This window comes from Bubalus bubalis, chromosome 2 (genome assembly GCF_019923935.1).
Source record: "Bubalus bubalis isolate 160015118507 breed Murrah chromosome 2, NDDB_SH_1, whole genome shotgun sequence".
Taxonomy (NCBI): Eukaryota; Metazoa; Chordata; class Mammalia; order Artiodactyla; family Bovidae; genus Bubalus; species Bubalus bubalis.
The window spans coordinates 45,735,411-45,750,830 of NC_059158.1; the positions used below are offsets into that span (position 1 = coordinate 45,735,411).

General features: G+C 38.7%; 1 protein-coding gene across 3 annotated transcripts in view; it reads left to right on the forward strand.

Annotated features, from left to right (window-relative positions):
* Nucleotides 1-15,420, forward strand: part of TINAG (tubulointerstitial nephritis antigen) — a 106,900-nt gene that overhangs the window by 84,995 nt on the left and 6,485 nt on the right. For 2 of the 3 annotated variants that reach the window (XM_045163423.1, XM_045163425.1), the window contains exon 10: nucleotides 3,980-4,025. In XM_045163423.1, the coding sequence (XP_045019358.1) occupies nucleotides 3,980-4,025 (46 nt within the window). Of the gene's footprint in view, nucleotides 1-3,979; nucleotides 4,026-8,468; nucleotides 8,637-15,420 lie in introns of all 3 variants that reach the window. The other variant, XR_006640255.1, reaches the window with a different exon arrangement.

Below are 15,420 nucleotides of genomic sequence, written 5' to 3' on the forward strand. Positions count from 1 at the left end.
AAGCCCATATTATTCAAAGGTCCACTGTAGTTAGTCTTTGATTGTTGGTAATGGAATTATTGGGTAGTCATCATTTTGGTATATCTTAACCCCATATGCAGTTGTGGATCTTCATGCTCCAAAACAGTCTCAATATTTCTGAGAGTGCTAGGGATATCTAAAATGGGCTTATAATACATGCAATTCTTACTTCATGGTGTATTTTGCCATTATGTGTTTTCAATTCCTTCTGGTATACTGCTTTGTCTTCCCATGTACCATCCTCAATGCAGTGGAGCCTAGGAAGGTAGAAATCTCTTACAAAGTGGGAAAGAAACTTTTATGCATTTCTATCATTACCCTCTATTTTTGAGTATTACTAAAAGTGTTTTATGGCATACACAGCTTTTAGTGAAACAGCTTTTTCAGATTTTAATAAAAAGTCTGACCTGTTTCTGCCCCAACTCCAAACTTAGCTGAGTTCATTATGGAGCTCTATTTGGACATATTGGAGTGACAGGGAATGGATTATACTCTCAATGGCTCCTCCTCATTGTTGACAAATGTTTAACTACTGGATTGAGCTCGTTGTGTCTAGATACCTCTTTCTCTAATGGAAGTTCTTTCCTATGAGGCTCTTTAGTGCCTCAAGCATGATGTACCTCAACTTCTTACCACAGCTGATGGATCTCAGATTTGGGGGTCCTCTCCTGCCTATATTGTTTTGGAGTCAAGTGGCTCCTTAGATTCTTCCGATTTAGTCATGTATTTTGTATTTGGTATAAATAGCTAAAGTAATTAGTGGACAGACTGCCTGAAAGAATGTTTTCTTGAGGGGTCCAGAATTTGACCTTCCTGAAATTGACATGATAGCCATCACGAGCAGAAAATGAGCAACTCAGCGTTTAGATGTGATCTACTGGTAGAAGCACACAATGATTCTTGAATATTTGGGGTCAAATCATTTGACTGGTAAAATTTTCAGTGTCAGTAGCTTATTTAGAACAAATAAAAGAATGCAGATGTAATTATAAAGTTGAAAAATGATTTTGAAAACTGAATCAGTTTGAAAAGTGAAAGTGTTAGTCATTAAATTGTGTCCAGCTCTTTTGTGACCCCATGGCCTGTAACTTGCCAAGCTTCTCTGTCCATGGACTTCTCCAGGCAGGAATACTAGAGTGGGTTGCCATTTGCTTCTCCTGGAGATATTCCTGACCCAGGGACTGAAGTAAGGTCTCCTGCATTGCAGGCAGATTCTTTACCATCTGAGCCACTGGGGAAGAAGGAGGAGATAACCTCTTAGTCACAGGATCAAATGATCCAAATGCATTATTTCTTATTCTCATGAATGCCCCCAAGATTCTTACAATAAACCTGCCATCTTTAAACAATACTTCTATGGTACCGCATCATCATTCTATTTATACCCTATTAAAAAAAGCTTACTGGGAAATGGACATATTGATAATATTTGAACAGCAAATTCTTATCTTTCCCAGAATGATTTTTATACAATGGAAAACCACTCTCATGTTGAGATTTGGGGTCAGTCAGTCGGTCAGTTCAGTCACTCAGTTGTATCCCACTCTTTGCGACCCCATGAATTGCAGCACGCCAGGCCTCCCTGTCCATCACCAACTCCTGGAGTTCACTCAAACTCACGTCCATCGAGTTGGTGATGCCATCCAGCCATCTCATCCTCTGTCATCCCTTTCTCCTCCTGCCCCCAATCCCTCCCAGCGTCAGAGTCTTTTCCAATGAGTCAAATCTTTGCATGAGGTGGCCAAAGTACTGGAGTTTCAGCTTTAGCATCATTCTTTCCAAAGAACACCCAGGACTGAGCTCCTTTAGAATGGACTAATTGGATCTCCTTGAAGTCCAAGGGACTCTCAAGAGTCTTCTCCAACACCACAGTTCAAAAGCATCAATTCTTCGCAGCTCAGCCTTCTTCACAGTCCAACTCTGACATCCATACATGACCACTGGAAAAACCATAGCCTTGACTAGACGGACCTTTGTTGGCAGAGTAATGTTTCTGCTTTTGAATATGCTATCTAGGTTGGTCATAACTTTCCTTCCAAGGAGTAAGCGTCTTCTAATTTCATGGCTGCAATCACCATCTGCAGTGATTTTGGAGCCCAAAAAAATAAAGTCTGACACTATTAGGGATTAATTGATGTGAGCAGGATTATTTTCCCATAATCCACCAAAACACATGGAAGTGGTGATAAATATGCTTCTCCACATAAAACTGATGCAATTCATAACACATTGCAGTTGGGGACTGAATGTTTATAAGAGAAGCAATATAACATATTGAGAAGAACATGGGATTTGGAGTCGTGGTTCAACATACCCACTCTAGGATCTTGGACACGTCTTGATATTTCATTAGTAAATAGAACATGTTAGTAACATTTATGTCACTGGGTTTAATCAGAAAAAAAGAAGAGGTGTTTTAAGCCTTGATTTTTTTTTTTAATGAATTGTTATCTGTTACATTGAGAATGGAATCATCCTCATCATTCAGTCTTTAAGTTGCATTTGACTCTGCAACCCCATGGACTGTAACAAGCCAGGCTCCTTTCTCCTTTACTATCTCCCACAGTCGGCTCAAATTCATGTACATTGAGTTAGTGAGATATCTTCCTTCATAGCTCAGTTGGTAAAGAATCCGCTTGCAATGCAGGAGACCTGGGTTCAATCCCTGGATTGGGAAGATTCCCCGGGGAAGAGAAAGGCTACCCACTCTAGTATTCTGGCTTGGAGAATTCCACATACTGTAAAGTCCATGGGGTAACAAAAAGTTGGACATGACTGAGCAACTTTCAATTTCCACTGAATCAGTGATGCTATCTAACCATCTCATACTCTGCCACCCCTTTCTCCTTTTTCCTTCAATCTTTCCTAGCATCAGGGTCTTTTCCAATTTGTTAGCTCTTCACATCAAGTAGCCAAAGTATTGGAGCTTCAGCATCAATCTTTCCAATGAATATTCAGGACTGATTTCCTTTAGGATTGACTTGTTTGATCTCCTTGATGTCCAAGGGACTCTTAAGAGTCTTCTCCATCTTCTCCACAATTCAAAAGCATCAGTTCTTCAGTGCTCAGCCTTCTTTACAGTCCAACTCTCATATCTGTACATGACTACTGGAAAAACTGTAGCTTTGACTATACGGACCTTTGTCAGCAAAGTGATATCTCTGCTTTTTAATACACTGTCTAGGTTTGTCATAGCTTTCCTTCCAAGGAGCAAACATCTTTTAATTTCATGGCTGCAGTCACCATCCACAGTGACTTTGGAGCCCAAGAAAATAAAATCTGTCACTGATTCCACTTTTCCCCCTTCTATTTGCCATGAAGTGATGGGACTGGTTGCCATCATCCTTAGTTTTTTTAATGTTGGGTTTTAAGCCAGCTTTTTCACTTTCCTCCTTCATCCTCATCAATAGGCTCTTAAGTTCCTTTTCACATTCTGCAACTTTTCCCTCTTCATTTACTGAGAATATAGGATTTGATTTCCATATGTGCATGTATATAGGGAAATCCCATATTAGTCATTTTACAGAATAATATATGCATATGAATATATTTGCAAAAACACACTTTTATAGCAATTATCTTTATTTACATCATGGTTTTATCAGTATTCTTGGAGAGTTTTAGTAGAGTTTCGGAAGATGAGACATAAAGAGGGAAGACATATTTAAATACTTTAAATCCTTGCATCCCAGCTACCCTAAGGCTTATTTCCTTTGATCAATGAGTTTGATTTCAAGCCATTTGGGCTAGATAAGTGTACTCTTAAAAAGTCAATGATGCTTTGGTTAAAAAGAAAGAGTACACTCACCTTTCTGTAGGCAATGATGATAGTTCCATAGTGAGACATGGTGGGACAGAGGGAAATAGAAAAGCTATAATTCCCACAATGATTTGTGTTTTATCAAGATGCAAATCAAGCATATTTAACCATGCCAATAATTTTTATTATTATTTCTAGATGGGGCACACTAAGAGGAGCACAGGGGCAGAAAGAAAAATTTTGGGTATGTAACACTTTCCAATTGAATTCCTACTGTGAAGTGAGTATTTTAGAATCATCTGTGCCTCTACTCCCTGTTTTGTATTATTTAGTCATATCCTAAATCACTATACTGTTGATTGTAATATTGGTATTTTCTCCAGGACAAAATCCATTATAATCATTTATGTTATAGTAATAGTTTTCAACTTTTCATATTTCAAATTATAACAGTGAATCAGTATTTTTTTCAAAATGAAATCAACAGAAAAACTTGCCTCTTATCATCTATATAAACTTAAAAAATTGATCAGTGTTCTCTCATATATGTCAATCAACTTTGTATTCTTACATTATTTTTGTTATGCATGATGCTTTGTAAAGTTAGTATTGAATATACATATAGAGTTTTATTTTTGTTTTCACCAATTTATAACACATATGTTTCTATACTGAGAAAAAACAATCATTAGCCTAAAGTTATAGAAAGTTATATGTAAGAAACAGTTTGAAGAAGATTGGAATTATTACCTGATTGACTACAATAAACTTTGATGAATTATCCTAGGTCCTTATAACATATACCCTTTGTATGTATGTGTGACAAGTTGCTTCAGTCATGGCAGACTCTTTGTGACCCTATGGACTGTAACCCACCAGGCTCCTTGGTCCATGGGATTCTCCAGGCAAGAATACTGGAGTGGGTTCCCATGCCCTCCTCCAAAGGATCTTTCTGACCTAGGGATGGAATCCGTGTCTCCTGCAGTTCCTGCACTGAGTGTGGATTCTTCACTGCTGAGCCACTAGGGAAACTCCATATACCCTTTATTCTATCAGAAATAAAGTTTAGGTAATGCTGTTTATCATCAGTTCAGTTCAGTCACTCAGTCGTGTCTGACATTTTGCAACCCCATGGACTACAGCTTGGCAGCCTTCCCTGTCCATCACCAACTCCCAGAGCTTACTCAAACCCATGTCCATTGAGTCGGTGATGCCATCCAACCATCTCATCCTCTGTCATCCCCTTCTCCTCCCGCCTTCGCTCTTTCCCAGCATCAGGGTCTTTTCCAATGAGTCAGTTCTTTGCATCAGGTGGCTATAATATTGGAGTTTCAGCTTCAACATCAGTCCTTCCAATGAATATTCAGGACTGATTTCCTTTGGGATGGACTGGTTGCATCTCCTTGCAGTCCAATTGACTCTCAAGAGTCTTCTCCAACACCACAGTTCAAAAGCATCAATTCTCTGATGCTCAGCTTTCTTTATAGCCCAACTCTTACATCCAAACATGACTACTGTATGCTGCTGGTGCTGCCATTGCTGCTGCTAAGTCGCTTCAGTCGTGTCTGACTCTATGTGACTCCATAGATGGCAGCCCACCAGGCTCCCCTGTCCCTGGGATTCTCCAGGCAAGAACACTGGAGTGGGTTGCCATTTCCTTCTCCAATGCATGAAAGTGAAAAGTGAAAGTGAAGTCGCTCAGTTGTGTCTGACTCCCAGTGACCCCATGGACTGCAGCCTACCAGGCTCTTCTGTCCATGGGATTTTCCAGGCAAGAGTATTGGAATATGTCTATTTATCATAGAATTTTAATTTGAATATATGCATTAGAAGGCAAATTATAACTTACAAAATACTAAATATTAGGTCTTGTGCTCACTTGAGTGACTCTTGTTAATTAGATTTTTCCAAAAGGCACTCACAAAAAATCAATCACCCAAGTGTGTGGTCACCACCTGTATTTATCTTGTTGATATATAGAGGTGTTATGCCATTAAGTATGGGCTTCCCAGGTGGCTCAGTGGTAAAGAATCTGCCTGCAATGCAGGAGACATGGGTTGGATCCCTGTGTTGGGAAGATCCCCTTGTGGAGTGCATAGCAACCTACTCTAGTATTCTTGGCTGAAGAATCCCATGGACAGAGGTGCCTGGTGGGTCACAAAGAGTCATACATGATTTAGCAATTAGTAGGCACACACACATGACCTTGAGTAGAATGATGCTTTTTTGTATTTAAACTTAGCTTTCTCAAATATCATTTTCCTTATTAAAATACAGCTTGAGGTAGTCAATAATTAACATTAGTGTTCAACAGTTAATATTTATAATATTTGAAAGAGAATATATTATTTGAGCCTCCTGGAATATTTCTGAATGCTGGGATATTATGAGTAGTTACGGGAAGGGGGAGACAGAGTGTCTACATTGCTGCCAAAAGCGGGGAAGGACAAGCCTGAAGAGAGCCTGAAACACGCACTTGAAATATTTGCAACCAGGCACACACATGCATGCGCACGCACACACACACACACACACAACTAAGTTTAACCAAACTTTTCTGTAGCCCTGACCCTGCTCAGTTCTTGACTAAATTGAGGGGTTCCATTCTTCACCATATCACTCTTGAAGAAGATAAGATTAACCTTCTTTAGGAAATTGACACAACTCAGTGTCAATATCTATGCAGTTAGCCCTCCATATCTGCAAGTTCTGCATCCACAGATGCAAAACATATTTTAAAAATTCTACCAAGTTTCAAAAATCAAAACTTGAATTTGTTGTACACTGACAACTATTTATATAGTATTTATATTGTATTTTCATCTTTTTACGTAACATTTACATTGCATTAGGTATTATAAGTAACCTAGAGATGGTTTAAAGTATATGAGAGTATGTGTGCAAGTTATACACAAATATTATGCTATTTTATATAAAAGACTTGTCCAAAAAGCCCCACAATGTGAGAGTTGTGAGTTGTTTTATTTGGGGCAAAATAAGGACTATAGTCCAGAAGATAGCCTCTCAGATAGCTCCGAGAAACTGCTTGTAAGAGATGAGGAGGAGGTCTATATATATATATGGTTTGGGTGAAGGGAGAGTACATGCAATCAAATACACGTTTTTGCAGAAGGTTGCTGCTAGTTTTGTGGAGGTTACAGCTAGTCACATGTCTCCATTAAAGATTTTAGTGCTTTTCTAGATATGAGAAGATGCAAGAATTTAAGCTCATAAAATCTGAAAATATTTAATTATCTAAAGGCCTATTCTGCCAGTTTTCCAGAACACAGGGTACCTCGTTCCTGATCTCATCCCTGAACTCTTTTCAGGTGTGTTGAAGCTCAGAGACTGCAGCAGCTAGTGACTTCATCCTTTTAGAGGCAGATGTGTTAGGTGTAGTTGCTCAGTCATGCCTGACTCTTTGTGACCCCATGGCCTGTAGCCCACCAGGCTCCTCTGTCCATGATATTCTCCAGGCAAGAGTACTGGAGTGGGTTGCCACGCTGGAAAGTGTCAATTTTTAGTTGGCAGACTTGAACAACTATGGATTTTAGTGCAAAAGAGAGAGGTCCCATGGAACCAATCCGCCACAGACATCAAGGGACAATTCTAATTATTATGGCCAAGTATATAGCATACATTTAAACATTTGAGACACGTGAAGCAGAAAACGTGACAATAACCAAGGGAAAAGGCTGTCAATAGAAGCAATAGATGTAATAACCATTGTAAAAAAATATTTAAAAATATGAATGAAAAGATGGAGAATTTCATTGAATGGTTTCAGTATACAAAAAAAAAAGAGTTTTTGTAGATATGAATGCAATGTCTGAAATTAAGAACTCAATGTATGGGTTAAATAGCATACAAAATGATATATCTTAAATAAATGTAATAAAATATATCCAAGTTGCAGTACACAGAGGAAAATATAATGGAAAATCCAAAGCACTAGTAAGAGATGGGTGGGACACATTCAGACTTTTGTTTGTTTGTTTTTATTGGAGTATAGTTGCTTTACAATGTTGGGTTAGTTTCTGCTGTGCAATGAAGTAAATCATACATATATCATACATATATCCCCACCCTCTTAGACCTCCTTCTCACCTCCCCATCCCACCCCTCTGGGTCATCACAGAGCACAGACCTGAGCTCCCTGTGATGTACAGCAGCTCCCCACCATTTTACACTTGGTAGCAGAGAAGGCAATGGCACCCCACTCCAGTACTCTTGCCTGGAAAATCCCATGGATGGAGGAGCCTGGTAGGCTGCAGTCCATGGGGTCGCTAGGAGTCGGACACGACTGAGCGACTTCACTTTCACTTTTCACTTTCCTGCATTGGAGAAGTAAATGGCAACCCACTCCAGTGTTTTTGCCTGGAGAATCCCAGGGATGGGGGAGCCTGGTGGGCTGCTGTCTATGGGGTCGCACAGAGTCAGATACGACTGAAGCAACTTAGCAGCAGCAGCAGTGTACGTATGGAAATCCCAGTCTCCCAGTTTATCCCATCCCATTTCCTTGCCCCCCTCATGTCCACCTATCTGCTCTCTGCACCTGCATCTCTATCTCATCCTGCAAATAGGTTCCTTTGCACCAGTTTCCTGGATGCCACATATATGTGTTAATATATGATATTTGTTTTTCTCTTTCTGACTTAATTCATTGTATGTATAACTATATTCTCAGAAGGATGAGAGAGAGGAGGATGAGGCAGTATCAAAATCTGAAGAACTGATGGTCAAAAGTTTTCCAAAACTGAGAGACATCAACCTAAGTTCAGGAAGCTCAATAAACTCCAAGTAGGAGAAACCAGAATTTTATTAATATATCCATTGACAAATTTCTTCAAAGAAGGTAAGTAGGAAACACTTTCATTCAAACAAAAGCTAAAATAACACAGTATAAAATATATAAAGCAAAAGTCATAGAAAAAAGAGAAAAACAAATCTACAATTTGGTTGCCTATTCCAGCACATCTCACTTATAATTTCATACAGAAAACAGCTAAAATATAAGTAAAGGTATAGAAGATTTTTTAAAAAGCTATTATGTAGCTTAAAATTCATACAACACTAGACACAGATATTAATGGGCAGTTTCTTGTGCCTATGGAATGTTTCCCAAAGTTGACCATATGCTGGTTATAGGGCAAGTTCAACAAATTGAAAGGATTTAAATTTTACAGAGTGTGCTATGGAAAAACTTGTGTTAGTTAGCTAAAGCAGTACTGAATTTAATAGGAAATGCATGTATTTGAAAAATAAAAGGTTAAAATCAATACATATATTAAAAGAGGAAAAGCTGAAAAAAGCAATTTAATAATCTAGATAAAGAACTCCAACCTCAAAAACAAACAAACAAACAAACAAAAAATAGAAGGAAGGGAATTAAAAGGAAAAGGGCAGAAATCAATGAAAAAAGTGGACATACAATAGAGAATATCAAGAGAGCAAAAATTTGATTCTTTGATAAGATTAAATTCCTAGGAAAGCATGTAAAGAAACCAAGAGAAAAAAAAACTTACCATAGAAATAAAAAAGGAAGGCTGTCTTCAGTTCAATAGATATTGTTGTTGTTGTTGTTGTTCAGTCATTAACCCATGTCTAACTCTCTGCAACCCCATAGACTGCAGCATGCCAGGCCTCCCTGTTCCTCACTATTTCCCAGAGTGTGCTCAAGTTCATGTCCACTGAGTCAGTAATATTATCCAACCATCTCATCCTCTGCTGCCCTCCTCTCCTTTTCTCTTCAATCTTTCCCAGCATCAGGGTCTTTTCCAATGAGTTGGCTCTTTGGCTTCAGCTTCAGCATCAGTCCTTCCAATGGATATTCAGGGTTGATTTCCTTTAGGATTGACTGGCTTGATCTCCTTGCTGTCCAAAGGGACAGCAAAGGTCTTAAAAGGTCTCCAGCACTACAATTCGAAAGCATCAATTATTTGGCACTCAGCCTTCTTGATGGTCCAATTCTCACAACTGTACATGACTATTGGAAAGACCATAGCTTTGACTATATGGACCTTTGTCGGCAAAGTGATGTCTTTGCTTTTTAATACACTGTCTAGGTTTGTCATAGCTTTCCTTCCAGAAAGCAATCATCTTCTAATTTCATGGTTGCAGTCACCATCCGCAGTGATTTTGGAGCCCAAGAAGAAAGAATCTGTCACTGTTTCTACTTTTCCCCTTTCTATGTGCCATTAAGTGATGGGACTAGACGCTATGATCTTAATTTTTTGGATGTTGAATTTTAAGCCAGCTTTTTCACTCTCATCTTTCATGATTATTAAGAGGCTCTAAGATGCTATGCAAACATCATGCCAATATATTTGAAAATATAGATGAAATGGATAAATTCATTGGAAAACAAAGCATCAAAACTCATACAAGGTGAGAATAGAAAATCTAGTTATAATACAGTTAGAAAAGCTGACTGTATTAAAAAGAAACTCTTACTAATCTCACCAGTCTCTAATCACTTCACTGGTAAATTCTTCCAAACATTTAAAGAACAAATAAAATCAATTTTACATCAGTATACCTTAGGAAAATAGAGAAGAAACAGTTCCTGACTCATTTTACAAATCAGCATAACACCAATACCAAAACTTGACAGAGACAACTCAAGAAAGGAAAACTACAGGTCAATATCTCTTATGAACACAAAATTCTAAACAAAACATCCCAGTTGTAAAATGTAAAAAGGGCAAATATAATCAAATGAGGTTTATGGCAGGACTGTGAAGTTGGTTTTAAATGTAAAATCAATGAATACAGTTCATCACATTGCCAGACTAAAGATGGAAAAAAATGATTATCTTAATTGGTGTGTGTGTGTGTGTGTGTGTGTGTGTGTGAGTCACTCAGTCGTAGCCCACTAGGCTCCTCTGCCCATGGAGTTTTCCCCCAAGCAAGAATACTTGGGTTGGGTTTGCTGTTTTGCAAACAGCAAAGAGCCTTTGCTGAGTGGGTTGCTGTTTCCTTCTCCAGGGGATCTTCCCAAGCTAGGGACTGAACCCAGGTCTCCTGCATTGCAGGCAGATTCTTTACTGTTTGGGCCACCAGGGAAGCCTCATCTTAATTGGTGCTGAATTGTAATAATAGCTTTTTGCCACTTGTCCCCTCATAGATACTCTCATACATCCTCTCCAAACATAGCTGCAAGATCATTAGAACAACAGTTTCTGATTTCTAGACTCTCTTTCAAAGGGCTCACATGATTAGCTTAGGCAGAATAATCTCCCTTTTAATTAACTCACAGCCAATTGATTGGAGATTTGATCACATCTTCAAAACTTATTCAACTTTGTGAGACAACATGATCTAATCACAGGTGTGACATCCCATTATATCCTCAGGTCCTTTCCACAATTAAGTGAGAGGATTATATGGGGCAACCACACCAGGGAGCAGGAGTGTGGCGGTCATTATAGAATTCTGCCAACCTCAGATGTCATTTATGATTTAAAAACCTCAGCAAGTTAAGAAAAGAATCTACCTTCCCTAGACTTATAAAGTCTACTCTCAAAAACCCAGTAGCTAACATCATAATTAATGGTCAAATGCTGAACATTTCCCCCTTATCACTGAAAAGTAAAACATTTATTGTTATTTTTGTTAACATTTTATTGAAGTTTCCATCTAGTATAGTAAAACAAACAAACAATCAAGCAAAAATTAAACAAAAAATAAAGGCAGAGTGTGGAAAGAAATACAACTGAAGTTGTTTGCAAATGACATGGTTATGTGTATAGAAAATTAAAAAATACATATAGAAATAAACTGTTAGAAATAGCATATTTGGCAAGCTTTCTTGATATTCAGTTCAGTTCAGTTGCTCAGTCAGGTCTGACTCATGTCAGTCATGTCTGACAAAGGGTTAATCTTCAAAATATACAGGTAGCTCATACAACTCAATACCAGAAAAACAAACAATCCAGTCAAAAAGTGGGAAAAAGACCTAAAGAGGCATTCTCCTAAGAAGACATACAGATAGGTAGTAAGCACAGGAAAAGATGCTCAGCATCACTCATTATTCAGTTCAGTTCAGTTCAGTCACTCAGTTGTGTCTGACTCTTCTCGACTCCATGGACCACAGCACGCCAGGCCTCCCTGTCCATCACCAACTCCTGGAGTTTACTCAAACTCATCTCCATTGAGTCGGTGATGCCATCCAACCATCTCATCCTCTGTTGTCCCCTTCTGCTCCTGCATTCAATCTTTCCAACCATCAGGGTCTTTTCAAATGAGTCAGCTCTTTGCATCAGGTGGCCAAAGTATTGGAATGTCAGCTTCAACATCAGTCGCATTAGGTTAATGTAAAATACAAATTGTAGCTCTATATAGTAGTGAGAAGCAATGGGAAATTAAAAATAAACATAACCTAAAATGATGTAACTATTTAAAAACTGAGGGAATATTTCAATGAAAAAATGTGCAAGATTTTTAGTGTTAGGAGAAATTAAAGAAGACCTAGCTAAAAGGAGAATTATACTATATTAATGACCCCAAACCTTTAGATTAGCATTCCCAACTTGATTTATTAATTTACTAACATTCTAATCTAAGAATTAGAGATTTATTTATTTATGCTTTTGGAAGAGAGAGGATTATATTGAAATAATGATTCTAAACTTTAAATGGTAATGTAAAAAACCTACAGTCCCAAGATAGCCACAGGAAAGAAGAACAAAGCTGGAGCATGTATGCTACCAGGTTTCAAGAATTCATATACATCTACAGCAATTAAGATATTTTATTACTGGCAAATTGAATACAGAAGCACATTAAAAAAATCATTCTCAATGATCATGATTTATACCTGGTATGCAAGGATATTTTAAAATACACAAACTAGTCAATATGAAATATCCATTAATAGAATGACATATATATTATTAGTGAGGTACATTTTTTCTACAGTTAATTTGTTTAGTTTACATCATGAACAAATACAGAATTTGTCAAATGTTTTTTTCTGAATCTATTAAGATTACTATATATAGTAATATTAATGATATATACTGTTGTTCAGTTGCTAAGTCATGTCTGACTCTCTGCTACCCCAGAACTCCAGCCTGCCAGGCTTCCCTGTCCTTCACTATCTCCCTGAATGTGTTCAAACTCATGTCCATTGAGTCAGTGATGCCAGCCAACCATCTCACCCTCTGTTGCTCCTTTCTCCTCCGTTCAAACTCACGTCCATCCAGTTGGTGATGCCATCTCATCCTATGTTGTCCCCTTCTCTTTCTTCCTTCAATCTTTCCCAGAATCAGGGTCTTTTCAAATGAGTCAGTTTTTTTTTTTTTTTTTCTTCGCATCAGGTGGCCAAAGTATTGGAGTTTCAGCTTCAGCATTAGTCCTTCCAATAAATATTCAGGACTGATTTTCTTTAGGATTGACTGGTTTGATCTTGCAGTCCAAGGGGCTCTCAAGAGTCTTCTCCAACAAACAACACAGTTCAAAAGCATCAATTCTTCAGCACTCAGCTGACTTAATGGTCCAAATCTCATATCCATACATGACTACTGGAAAAAACAGGGCTTTGACTAGACAGACCTTTGTTAGCAAAGTGATGTCTCTGCTTTTTAATATCTGTCTAGGTTGGTTAGAGATTTTCTTCCAAGAAGCAAACGTCTTTTAATTTCATGGCTGCAGTCACCATCTGCAGTGAATTTGGAGCTCAAGAAAATAAAGTCTGTCACTCCGTCCATTGTTTCCCCATCTATTTGCCATGAAGTTATGGGACCTGATGCCATGATCTTCTTTTTTTGAATGTTCAGTTTTAAGCTAGCTTTTTCACTCTCCTCTTTCACTTTCATGAAGAGGTTCTTCAGTTCCTCTTCACTTTCTGCCATAAGGATGGTGACATCTGCATATATGAAGTTATTGATATTTATCCTGCCAATCATGATTCCAGCTTGTGCTTCATCCAGTCCAGCATTTCGCATGATGTACTCTGCATATAAGTTAAATAAGCAGGGTGACATACTCCTTTCCCAATTTGGAACCAAATCGTTGTTCTATGCCTGGTTCTAACTGTTACTTCTTGACCTGTGTGCAGATTTCTCAGGAGGCAGGTAAGGTGGTCTGGTAGTCCCATCTCTTTAAGAATTTCCAGTTTGTTGTGATCTACACACTAAAAGGCTTTGGTGTAGTCAATAAAGCAGGAGCAGATGTTTTTCTGGAATGCTCTCACTTTTTTGATGATCCAAAAGATGTTGGCAATTTAACCTCTGGTTCCTCTGCCTTTTCGACATCCAGCTTGAACATTTGGAAGTTCTCAGTTCACATTCTGTTGAAGCCTGGCTTGGAGAATTTTGAGCATTCCTTTGCTAGCATGTGAGATGAGTGCAACTGTGCATTTGTTTGAACATTTTTTGGCATTTCCTTTCTTTGGGATTGGAATGAAAAGTGACATTTTTCAGTCCTGTGGGCACTGCTGAGTTTTCCAAATTTGTTGGCATATTTAGTGCAACACTTTCACAGTGTCATCTTTTAAGAGTTGAAAATAGCTCAACTGGAATTCCTTCACCTCCACTAGTTTTGTTTGTAGTGATAATTCCTAAGGCCCTCTTAATTTCAGACTCCAGGATGTCTGGCTCTAGGTGAGTGAGCACACCATCGTTATTATCTGGGTCATGAAGATCTTTTTTTGTATACTTCTTCTGTGTATTCTTGCCGCCTCTTCTTAATATCTTGTACTTCTGTTAGGTCCATACCGTTTCTGTCTTTTATTGAGCCCATCTTTGCATGAAATGTTCCCTTGGTATGTCTGATTTTCTTGAAGAGATCTCTAGTCTTTCTCATTTTATGGTTTTCCTCTATTTCTTTGCATTGATCGCTGAGTAAGGCTTACTTATCTCTCCTTGCTATTCTTTGGGACTCTGCATTCAGATGGGCATATCTTTCCTTTTCTCCTTTGCCTTTAGCCTCTCTTCGTTTCTCAGCTATTTGTAAGGCCTCCTCAGGCAACCATTTAGCTTTTTACATTCCTTTTTCTTGGGGATGGTCTTGATCACTGCCTCCTGTACAATGTCACAAACCTCCATCCATAGTTTTTCAGGCACTTTGTCTATCAGGGCTGCTAGTTAGGGCCTGACAAACATGGTCCACTGGAGAAGGAAATGACAAACCACTTCAGTATTCTTGCCTTGATAACCCCAAGAACAGTCAGTCAGTCAGTTCAGTCACTCAGTCGTGTCTGACTTTGTGACCCCATGAACCGCAGCATGCCAGGCCTCCCTGTTCATCACCAACTCCCGGAGTCCACCCAAACTCATGTACATCGAATCAGTGATGCCATCCAACCATCTCATCCTCTGTCGTCCCCTTCTCCTACTGCCCCCAATCCCTCCCAGCATCAGTGTCTTTTCTAATGGGTCAGCTCTTCGCATCAGGTGGCCAAAGTATTGGAATTTCAGCTTCAACATCAGTCCTTCCAATGAACACCCAGGACTGATCTCCTTTAGGATGGACTGGTTGGATCTCCTTGCAGTCCAAGGGACTCTCAAGAGTCTTCTCCAACACCACGGTTCAAAAGCATCAATTCTTCGGTGCTCAGCTTTCTTTATAGTCTAACTCTCACATCCATACATGACCACTGGAAAAACCATAGCCTTGACTAGATAGACCTTTGTTGG